General features: G+C 47.8%; 1 protein-coding gene across 1 annotated transcript; it reads left to right on the top strand.

Annotated features, from left to right (window-relative positions):
• Positions 1-1,471: 1,471 nt before the first annotated feature.
• LOC131294355 (F-box/LRR-repeat protein 6) lies at positions 1,472-11,271 on the top strand. Its single transcript, XM_058322403.1, has 9 exons — positions 1,472-2,404; positions 9,161-9,436; positions 9,504-9,714; positions 9,792-9,961; positions 10,041-10,181; positions 10,266-10,433; positions 10,505-10,737; positions 10,808-10,942; positions 11,052-11,271. Exons 1-9 carry the CDS (start codon positions 1,784-1,786, stop codon positions 11,269-11,271), a joined length of 2,175 nt encoding a protein of 724 aa, XP_058178386.1. The 5' UTR covers positions 1,472-1,783.
• Positions 11,272-11,996: the final 725 nt, after the last annotated feature.

Genomic DNA, 11,996 nt, shown 5'->3' with positions numbered 1-11,996 from the left:
GCAATGAAATTTATTCAGAAACATGAATTTATATGAAATCGAATTGGTTTGATGAAATGAATCATTTCCAAAAGTTTCTCTCATGAATTAGGAATTACAGCTTGGTCAACATGTTCAACGAAGTAAGTTTTGATCGGAATCGTCTGGTTCGTAGCAGCTGGCCAATCCAACTGAGTTTTAAATTATAATTCAAAGAAGTAATTGTAGTGAAATAGATTTAAAACTTTGTCTACGAATGATTGTTTTTGTACCACGAATTCCAAGATGGCGCTATCTGTTTACTGTCAAATCGCTCTGCTAGGCCAAACCTTCGAAGAAACAAAACCTTGATCCACGTAAAATGCGAAGCAGCGTCGATCGCAATCAAACGTGGCGGCGTAAAGTGCAGCAAGTTGTTTCGTTCGTCTGCTAAATCGCTGCGGTACCAGTGGCAATCAAGTGGCCCCACATTCGGATAATCTTTACCCAAGATAGGCTGACGCCAGTGTACGTCCGTGGACAGTGTTTGCGCGGCAGCAAAGGACGCTTCGTGCGCTTTTTTCGTCCTAACAAGCAGGAATGCGAAGTGGATAAGTGGTGCGTGTGGTGTACGTGCGTGCGTGTGTGCCGTGTGTGCGAGGTGGAAATTTTCTTGTTTACAATTTATGACATTTTGGTTGGAAAAGCGCGAGAGCTGAAAACGGGACGGAAAACGGTATCTGTGGCGAGAGATGGCGCCAGCAAGAGTGAGACGGCGATAAAACCCCTCCGAATCGTTGAAATATGTCGATTGTCTATAAACAGTTCTTCTCGACGAGGTGTCATTTCTTTTCCGTTCCGTGTTGTTTTCGTTTTGTAGCCAACTTTCCAAAGCGCGACGGGAGAATTTTCCGAAACAAGTGAAAGTTTGCACCCGGAATCTGTTGATTCTCGTGCGGGACCACCGCAACGTCGTACAATTCACTACGTAATCAACTGATTTGGTGGACTTTAGTTAGCATAATAACACACCATCTTACGCGGGGCGCAAAATTTTGTAGTGTACCATCAAGTCGGCTAAGATCATATATTGTAAAACCAAAATACGCTGAACTAAGGGTATTGAGGAAGACGCCAGCTCATAGCAATTAAGTTTAGTTCGAACTTCCGTCGTAGAAGCATATGAATCAATATAGTATCTACAGTAAAGTTCGTGAAAAAATATGTTAAAGTGTTGTGGAGGCGCGTGAGGAACTCGACAGCGCAGCGTTGGCGTTTACCAAGTGCCGATTTATCATACTGAATAATGATTGTAATTACGCCGCAATAGATACGATATTGGAACCGTGGTGAAGGACGCGTTAAGGTTTTTCCACCGTGCCACCAAATAAACGGGCGAGCTCGTTCCAAATTGTGCGGTTTCCAAATGTTTCATTGATTCTGGAAGAAACAATTCCACTCGCCAGAGAAGTTTGAAGGGTGTAGTTCAAGGAAGCAATGTAGCCTTATCATCAAAAGTGTTAATCACTAGCTGAAGAAGTTGTGTATTTATTTTGTCGGGCAAGTGCAAAAGTTCAAACGACTTACATCTGGCGAGTCGGTGAAGAAAAATGCAACATTGGATGCAAGAGCTGCTGCGTTTGAATGTTGTTATGGCAACGAAACGGTGACTCTATTGGCCACAGAAGAGCCATTCACGAGAAAGGATAGTATCGCAAGCAGCAAACAAGCTCCGAAAGGAATACAAACACTCCCTGCCTTACAAGGATAGCTTAACGGGGTGTTTTGATTGGAAAGACATTATTCGTGCTGATCAGAGAGAAGGATGGAAACGCTAGCGGAGACAAGTCTCCCACCGGGGCTACGGCGTCCCGAACCCTCCTCGCTCATTCCGACCTCGCCGGAGGGAGAACAATCGCCACAAAACAGCAATCCCGGTTCGGTGCTGGCGAATATCATCGGAGCCAGCCCTGGGGGCAGCAGTGGCCATCACCTGCTCGAGGATCACTCGCAGTCGTCGCAGGACGATAGTGGCAGCATGGTCAGCCCGGCCGCACACGCCGAACCGGAAGAAACGATCGAAAACATTGTGAAGGAGCTGAGTGAATCGTGCGTCGATACGGACTCACAGCCGACCGGGCCACAGATCGCGGGATTATCACCGACCGCGGGCAAGGGGTCGCGAGCGCAAGCAGTCGCAACGTCCACCAGTGCAGGGGGCAAGGGTGGAGGTGGGAGCGTCAGCACCGGTAGATCTCCTGCTGGTGCCAGATTGGAGATGGGAGGCAAGCCGCGTACGGGGTCCGTTGCGAATGGGGACGCAGGTTTGCCAAAGGTTTCTACCGGAGGAGGCAAACCGATGGCGATGCGGGAGTTCGACCGTAAGATGAACAAGGCACGGGGGCGACCGAAGCGGAAGGCCATTGTGGCCATGTATCAAAGTGAGGTACGTATGGGGGTCGAAATAGATTCCAATACATGAAGAGAAAGGTATTGTTTGTTATCTTTTTTTTTGTAGGATGCTAGTATATTTAAGTTATTTTGTGCCATGATCGAATAACTAAGGCAAACTGCAATTATTAATTTTTATGTTTGTTACTTTTTCTTAACAGTTCAAAAGAAACGTTCGATTGTTAACTTAACACCTCACCAAACTTTCCTCAACGCAAGCTTTTGTATCATCGTGCCAACGGTATCCACCAGGGCAGCTTAACTCTTTTACGCAGCCCCAAAGGCAACCGTAGTACTTAGTGCAGTCCCACGAATGTGCCCAATAACTGGCCACCTGTTGACCGGTAATGATCGGGCATTGAGGATGAATTTCATTACCGTCTGTTACTACTATACTCGATCTCTTATCAGTTTCCTGATGTCCATTGTTTTGGGAAACCATTCCATCAGATCCTTGATGTCCATTTGTCCGAGAAATCGCTCCATCAACTTCTTTATGTCCATTTGTTCGCGAAGTCGATCCATCTGATCCTTGATGTGCATTTGTTCGGGAAGCTGACCAATCATATCCTTGATGTCCATTCCTATGAGAGGTCGATTCTTCAATTCCACTTGAGCTCCCAGAGCATCCTGCCTTTTCGGGGTAGTCACAAACTTTCAGGAAGGTATTAAAGTGTAACCCAGCTGGACACTGAATTTCATAAGCAGATCCATTATCGCATTGGAAGAACGTTGAACAATCCGTCTGGTGTCGGAAGTATATCGGATAGTATCCGTTGGACCTTGGACATTTCGGGTGCTTTGGAATAACGTTTCTAGCATTTTGGCAAATGGAACACGAAGGCGATTTGCGACCCGCTCCAGAGGAACCACTTTGACTGATTGGGGGAGCTAAAACTGGTCCGTTACAGTTAACATTTTGTGGATAATCACAGACGTTAATCCGTGTGTTGAAATGCAGACCCGCTGGACACTGGATTAGGTAGGCCGTACCCTGATCGCACTGGTAGAACTGGGAGCAATCTTTACTATTCCGGAAGTATACCGGGTAGTATCCGTTCGTCCTCGGACAATTTTGATGCCGTGGGATGGATTCCTTCGCTTGTCGGCAGATATTGCAGGAACTTCCAGGTTTCTGGTGATCATTTGTTTGAGAAACTTCCTGATGTCCATTTGTTCTGGAAGCTGACCAATCAGTTCCTTGATGTCCATTTGTTCTGGTAGCTGACCCATCAGCTCCTTGATGTCCATTTGTGCGAGAAACCGCTTCATCAACTCCTTTATGTCCATTTGTTCTGGAAGTTGATCCATCAGACCCTTGATGTCCGTTCGTTTGAGAGGATTCAATTCCACTTGAGCTCCCAGAGCATCCTGACTTTTCAGGGTAGTCACAAACGTTCAGGAAGGTATTAAAGTGTAACCCACCTGGACACTGAATTTCATAAGCAGATCCATTATCGCATTGGAAGAACGTTGAACAATCCGTCTGGTGTCGGAAGTATATCGGATAGTATCCGTTAGACCTAGGACATTTCGGGTGCTTTGGAATAACGTTTCTAGCATTTTGGCAAATGGAACACGAAGGCGATTTACGACCCGCACCCGAGGAACCACTTTGACTTGTTGGAGGAGCTAAAACTGGTCCGGAACAGTCAACATTTTGTGGATAATCACAGACGTTAATCCGTGTGTTGAAGTGCAGACCCGCTGGACACTGGATTAGGTAGGCCGTACCCTGATCGCACTGGTAGAACTGGGAGCAATCTTTACTATTCCGGAAGTATACCGGGTAGTATCCGTTCGTCCTCGGACAATTTTGATGCCGTGGGATGGATTCCTTCGCTTGTCGGCAGATATTGCAGGAACTTCCAGGTTTCTGGTGATCATTTGTTTGAGAAACTTCCTGATGTCCATTTGTTCTGGAAGCTGACCAATCAGTTCCTTGATGTCCATTTGTTCTGGTAGCTGACCCATCAGCTCCTTGATGTCCATTTGTGCGAGAAACCGCTTCATCAACTCCTTTATGTCCATTTGTTCTGGAAGTTGATCCATCAGACCCTTGATGTCCGTTCGTTTGAGAGGATTCAATTCCACTTGAGCTCCCAGAGCATCCTGACTTTTCAGGGTAGTCACAAACGTTCAGGAAGGTATTAAAGTGTAACCCACCTGGACACTGAATTTCATAAGCAGATCCATTATCGCATTGGAAGAACGTTGAACAATCCGTCTGGTATCGGAAGTATATCGGATAGTATCCGTTAGACCTAGGACATTTCGGGTGCTTTGGAATAACGTTTCTAGCATTTTGGCAAATGGAACACGAAGGCGATTTACGACCCGCACCCGAGGAACCACTTTGACTTGTTGGAGGAGCTAAAACTGGTCCGGAACAGTCAACATTTTGTGGATAATCACAGACGTTAATCCGTGTGTTGAAGTGCAGACCCGCTGGACACTGGATTAGGTAGGCCGTACCCTGATCGCACTGGTAGAACTGGGAGCAATCTTTACTATTCCGGAAGTACACCGGGTAGTATCCGTTCGTTCGGGGACAATTTTGATGCCGGGGGATGGATTCCTTCGCTTGTCGGCAGATATTACAAGTCCTCCTTTCCTGAGAATTGGACGCACCGTCACTCGCGGCCCTCGGTAGATCCTGCGATGCAGATAATCCTTCATCAGAACAATCCACAATCGAAGAGCATTCACAACTTCTTGACGCCAGATCGAATGACTGCCCTTCAGAGCACACGAACTCGAACGCCGTACCACGATGGCACTCATAGAACTTGCCACAATCGTGGTCATCGCGAAACATCACAGAATCACCCGAGCTACCGACGGTACATTTTGGGTGATCGCTTATCCGATTCGCTGTTCGATGGCCATACTTGTTGTTGCACGATACGGCAACTATGGAGAGCAAAATTACTGCAAGACCTGTAAGTAACCAAGTTCTTTGTGAAATGAAATTCTTAAACGTGATCCCTCGCTCAACTTACCTTTCATTAACATGATCTTTCACGTTTTCTTCTGTTCTGTTCCGTTTCAAAACAAACAGTGTTATTCCTCATGCCAAGTGCGACGATATTTATATCCGCGACTGGAACGGTTGCTCCCGTGGGAGTGCAAGGTGACTCGATAGGTTTTAGGGTCCTGGATAGATTGCCACCGTTGCGCAATCTGTGTACACTCTTGATCGTGATGAGTTTTAGCTTGGATTGGCTACACGTGCTTCTGTCGGTGCCATTGATCAAATAGACCGAGCTGCTAATCTGCTCAATAAATCCTTAAGAACTTCTGGTGGGTGTGTTGATAAGAGTGTTAATCGTAGGACCGTTCTTGCTACTGGTTTTATTTTATATAAACCCACCGAGTGATAGTCTCGTATCGTCATAATCGAAAGACGGGTTGTTTGTGTCAGAACTCGGAAGAGAACGTCCCAGCTTCGGTGATCATGTTCGGTAAGTTACTAGTTATTCCTTGTGTCAAAAAGAAATGTTTTACCACCGTTTCGTGGTGTCATTCACAGGAAAGGCCTTTGTCCTGTTGCCTTTGATTGTCGTAGTGGTGAAACTCTCGCCGTCCGTTGCTTCTCGGGTTGATGGGTTAGGATCCAACACAGACCGTCGGTGGACCGCAGTCGTAAGGAACCACTGGATATGCGCTGGCCACAATCCACCAGTCTACTTCCCCCACGATATCGATTGTGCGCGATACTACATGTGCGACTGTGTCGACGCGTACGAGTACTCTTGTGGCGCGGGAATGCGTTTCAACCCGCAGGCACTACAGTGTGATCTAGCGTCTAGAGTGCAGTGTCCTTCCGGTGGGCCATTTGAGCACGAATCCGACATTCCCGTTCATCCACCAAACACGGTGTCGCCCGAACCCTCCGAAGAACCAGCGATTGATCCACGTTGTCCACCGTTGGAAGCGGGACGTCATGCCGTCCGGTATTGGGCGCACGGGTCTAACTGTGCCATCTACTATCGCTGCTCCCATGGACAGGTGAAGGAGCTGCACTGCCCCGAGGGTTCGGTGTGGGACAATGCGGTGAAGGGGTGCGGTCCACCAAATCCGAATAAGTGTTGCTCTGCTGTACCTCCGGCACCAGTTCTGAATGAACAACACCTTCGATGAAGCGAGACTGTTGGTTGGAAGGGAATTTTGTTATTAAATTATATTAAAAATAAACATACCGAATACCTGGAAATATGTGTTTATTCCACTGTTGATCACATCGGAGAGGTGGCTCCGTGTTTTCCGTTGGAGGAAATGGTCTTGGAATGTATGCTAAGCCAAAATTCATGTCGATTGTCAATTTTTATAAATTCGATCTCTAATAAAAATTGCGCAAGATTTTTCAACCTAGCAACATTTTGTGAGTCACAATTAAATCTAAACTCTTTGACCCTTTGTTTTCTTCTGGTCAAAAGAGTCCCATAATCTCCGACACAAAGTTGCAACAACACTTGAGCGATCGTCTTGTATCCACCCCCTGCCTGCATGCGTCTTGGTCTGATTCGCTTCCATCTGCCGCTTTGATGCAACTTCGATTGAAGTGGACTGATAGTAACGATCGGCCAGGTTTAAACACACACACACACCTCACCTGGGGGCAAAGTCTTCTCTCGCTTCAAGTGTTTCTTTGCACAATAGGTTTGTTTATGTGTAATCTATCTAAATTTATTTTAATACTTTTATGGAAGTCAACCGACCCCGATAGGTTCGTCTCCAGTAGCGTGATTGTGACCGCGCAATCTCTACTACCGCTATACCACTGTACTGGTAAACTGCGTTGTGGTGGGCCCTAGAACCGGAGCGGGCGGAATGGCCGGGCACGAGCAGTGCGCGTTGGTGTACACGCAGCCTTGTAGCGCAGTGTTCCAGTAGGTGCCAGCTGGACAGGTGAACTCCTGCACGCAACCTTCCAAGCAGGCCAGATATTTGCTGCAGTCATAGTCATGCGCCCAGTAGTTTGGCCACGGCGCACCAGGCGCTGGACAGTGCGGATCGCCTCCCGGAGGACGCACCGTGGTGGAAGTCGGAGGGAATAGCGTTGGAACAGTCGGCGGAGGAGTCCATTCTGGAGTAGGAGTCGGAGGGAATAGCGTTGGAGTAGTCGGCGGACGAGTCGATTCTGTAGTAGGAGTCGGAGGGAATAGCGTTGGAGCCCATGTTGTTGTTGTCGTTCCTGGAGGAATAGTCACTGGTGCCGGTGTTGTAGTCGTTGTTGGAGGAACAGTCACTGGTGCCGGTGTTGTCGTAGTGGTTGAAGGAACAGTCACTGGTGCCGGTGTTTTAGTCGTTGTTGGAGGAGCCGTCACTGGTACCACTGTTGTCGTAGTTGTTACGGTGGTGGTTGTCGGTGCCTGCGTGGTGGTGGTGGTCAGTGGTGGAACCACAGTCGTCACAACGGGGGGTCCTTCTCCTCCCTCGCACTGCGCATTTTGTGGATAATCACAAACGTTCAGCCGGCTGTTGAAATGTAGCCCCGCGGGACACTCCATCTCGTACGCATCCTTCTGATGGCATTCGTAGAACTTGCTGCAGTTGGTTGGATGCGGAAAGTATACCGGCGTGGAACCGTTCGGATCGGTACACTGGGGATGGTTTGGGATCACCACCCACCCGTCAGCGGCAGCCTGTGCGCTGGCGACGAGAACCGTTGCTCCAATGAAGACACATTTTAACACAAAATCTAGAAGGATCACCAAACAAAGTTAGTTGATCAAGCTGCACACAGGATGCAATTCTGCCAAAAGAGACTTTCACCGGTTACCTTTCATTGTCGAGGCGCTACGGAGTTCCGATTCGTGGGTCGTCGGGTTCGATACTGCTTCCGATGAAAGCACTCACCGTTCACTTTTATAGGTAAATCTTTTCAATTTCCGCCTCATCGAATCATAGTTCCTCCTCTTGATATAATAGTGGCTAGGCGATTGGGTATCTGAAGTGGTGCAAAGAATTTTCCCTTTCCCTTTTCCCCAGGGTAAGGTTAGCAAACCTCGGGCTTATTCATTCGTAATCTTATCGCACGAATGTTTAGTTATGAATCGCGTTTCGAATCGAAACAGTCCGGCCTCGCGATGACGCTAGACATCGTCTGGGTGGACACAGATGTTGTCCGAGGACGAACTGTTGTCGATGAAAACTCCTTGAATTCTTGTTAATTACTGGTAATCATCATCATCATCATCGCCAGCCGCTCAAAAGAGGTGTGTTATCGGTGCGTGCTGTATTAATCTGGGGTACTTGAGTGAAATTGTGTGGTTGTTTATTTTCGTAAGGGTATTTTTCTGTCAACGACAGGGATAACGGTGATTTTTCCGTTGTGCGTCTGAAGAGCTGTTAGCTAATTGCGTGCGAATGTTACGAGTCACGCTTTCTAAAGGAGGTGACCGTAAGGTGTATGATCAAAACACAAGGGATTATTCAGGTTTTATTTATTCTGAGGAGATAAGGAAAAAGATTACTGCCCGATTGAACGGTGATAATTAGAACCTAGAAGAATTGTCATAATAATTTTTGGTATGTCTATATATTTTTCGTGATTCACGACATCATAGAAAATCTCAGAAGTGTGATAGAAAGGGTAAATTCACACGAAACATCAACTTAAGAAGGGAATGTTGATCAGCAAAAGTTGTTTTAATTACTCAATGTCACTTTCAAAATCAATCACAACCTTAACCACGATCTAATTGATGATTTTAACGGTGTTTTATTTTTTTATCTTCTACCACAGATAAGCGAAAACAAAATCGGCATTAAGCTGTGTATAAAGAAAGCATCTGATGCAACAGTACAACCAAAGAAACCGAACCGCAAGCGTGCCCGTAAACCGAGGAGCCTTAACGAGGATAGTTCGGACGAAACGTCGCCGGAAAAGCGCAACCGGCGGGCGGAGAAGCCGCGAAAAACGAACAACAACACCGAGAAGCGGAGCGCCGAGGAGGAGTACAAACCGCCCGAGGATCAGAGCGTCTGGGCCAATCAGCTGCCCGAGCACGTGCTGCACATGGTAAGAGGGGAAGTGCCCGGTCGTGATCGGATTGGTTTCACACTTTCTTCAAACGCACCGATTTCAGATCTTCAAAAACGTCATCCAAGAGGAGGGCAGTGTGCCGACCCTGCCACGGCTGTCCCGGGTGTGCTCCAGCTGGTACAAAATGGCCCAAACACCGTCCCTCTGGCGAACGGTCGATCTCGGCACCTGGACGAAGGATCGGTTTAAAACGGAACCAAAGCTGAAGTGGCTCATAGAGAATCGGCTGCAGCACGCGACAGAAGTTGGGCTGGGTAAGTCGTCGATCGGTGGTGGGGTGGGTCAAACGGACCAGAACGTACCAAATGATAACGTGCGATTCTTCAACCAGGAAACTGGAAGGTGACGAACGTGCAATGCGTGCTGGATAAGCTACTGGAAGCCGCACCGCAGCTGGTTGGGATCACGCTTACCGGCTGGAAAGCCCTCACATCCGAACATTTGCTCTTTATGGTGCAAAATTTCAAACGTTTAGAAAGCCTAGACCTCAGCTCGATCAACGTAAGTGACCCTTCGTGGACCGTTTTAAATCGATACAATTTTTCGCTAATCAATACGCTATAATGGTTTCTATATTTAGGCTGAAGTGAACGCCAATAAAACGGCCGTGGGACAAACATCACTGTGCAATGCCATTACGGAGATGGGAAGCCGGCTTACGCATCTTCATCTGGCCCACAATCGGCTCAGCGGAATCCCGCAAATCGTGAAAGCGCTATCGGTAGGTGAACGTCGATCCAGGGGGATCACAGGATGGTTATCATTACTGAATCGCTCTTTTTTCCTTACCCCCGACTGTCTGCAGACGCACTGTCCCAATCTGGTGCTGCTGGATCTGTCGAACGTCAGCACAATTGCCATCTCGCACGGTATACTGCATATCGAGCAGCTGCAGCATGGCTGCCAGAAGCTGAAAATACTCCGGATAACGAACTCGCACATCAATCTCAGCACGGCGACGTTACAGGAGCAGGTAATTTCCGTTCCTTCGTTACCTTACCCAATGAGATGTGGTGCTATTTACCATTTTTATTCGCCCCTTAGATGGAGTCGCCCGGTTTCCCCGCGCTAGAAGAACTGTCCGTTGCGTCGCTCGCGGACGAATCGCGTCTGTTTAACGACGAGTACCTGCAGCGTATCCTCAAAACCAGCACACAACTAAAATTGCTCGACGTCCGCGGGTGCTCCCGGCTGACGCACGACAGTCTCATCCGGTTGCCAACGTGGGATCTTAAGCATCTTTTCCTTTCCGGCTGTTCGATCACGAGGGACATGGGGTAACGAACGAAACCGAAACGTTTGGTTATGGCAATAGTTTTGATTAATTTCTGTTCTGGTTCGTTTCAGGTCCGGCTTGGAGTTGATCGCGTCCAAGTGGGCCCACAGTTTGATAGAGTTCGATCTGGCGTGGGCCAACGCTACCAAGCCGCTGGACGATGCGCTGAAGGCGCTCGCGGACAAGGGCTCGGAGTCGCCATTAAAGTGAGTGTTGGTGTTATTGATCGCGCGGAGGAAATTGTCCTCGTCAAACAATGTCCACAAGCTGTAAACAAACAATTTACTATTTCTTAACTTAACTTTCTTTATCCAGTCATCTCAACCTTTGCGGATCATCGGTTTCACTCGAGGCGGTCAAGGAGGTGCTCGCCAACTGTCCACACATAAATTCCATCAATCTTGCCTCCTGCCGGGGGCTACCTCGTGGCGTCAAACGGTTACTGCGGGGCGCGCAGGAGATTGCCGAGCTGCGGGAAAACCTCGGCGTCACGTTAAGGCGCCCCCGGCCTTCGACGCCCCCCGGGGGCACTTAAGCGGTGCGGGCCGGATCGAAGGAGGGTAAAGGAAGCAAGAATCAAATTGCACATATTACAAAAGACTATTGTGTGATAAATAGGCAATAGACGGCACAACACGCGTTATCGAGCCATCGAAACACGCCGGAAGTGTTTATGTGTAGTGATGAGGAGGTGTGGCGAATCCTTTTCGCAGGCGAAGAACGAAAGTCGATTCGAGAGTTTTATGTGCAACATTATCCAGTTAATTGCGGCATTCGGGAAGGAAGCAGAAGGAGCAAAGGGTTGTATTTATGTACGTGCAAATTTGTAAAGATTGTTGTCTTTATTAAATAGTTTTTTTTTTGACGACGTGTTTTGCGCAAACCGGTGCGTAAGCCCGTCGATCCGTTTTATTTGATAAGCGTGTTGGGAAGACAGTAGACACTAAGCGCCATGTAATTTAATCCACAAACTCATGCTCTTATCCTCGGGTTTCCACTGTAGTCGAAGTAGTTTAGTGTAATGCTTTGCAAGTGCAAAAGGAACGCAAAACAAACGAACGCAAGTAGATTCGTTGCCAACAGCACCTTTCAAACCGCCCGTATACCGCGGGCTGGTGACGGGAAGGGCGTTTTTTTATAGTCGCGGGTCGTTAGCGCCGTAGGCCAAAACCTACGCCTAACGCATCGCCGACAAGATACCTCGTTGTTTTTATTTTCTTTTAGTTAATGTTTATTATCCTCTAACCTGTTTTGGGGCGG

The sequence above is a fragment of the Anopheles ziemanni genome, chromosome 2, assembly GCF_943734765.1.
Source record: "Anopheles ziemanni chromosome 2, idAnoZiCoDA_A2_x.2, whole genome shotgun sequence".
Lineage (NCBI taxonomy): Eukaryota > Metazoa > Arthropoda > Insecta > Diptera > Culicidae > Anopheles > Anopheles ziemanni.
This window is presented reverse-complemented; position numbering and strand designations above follow the sequence as displayed.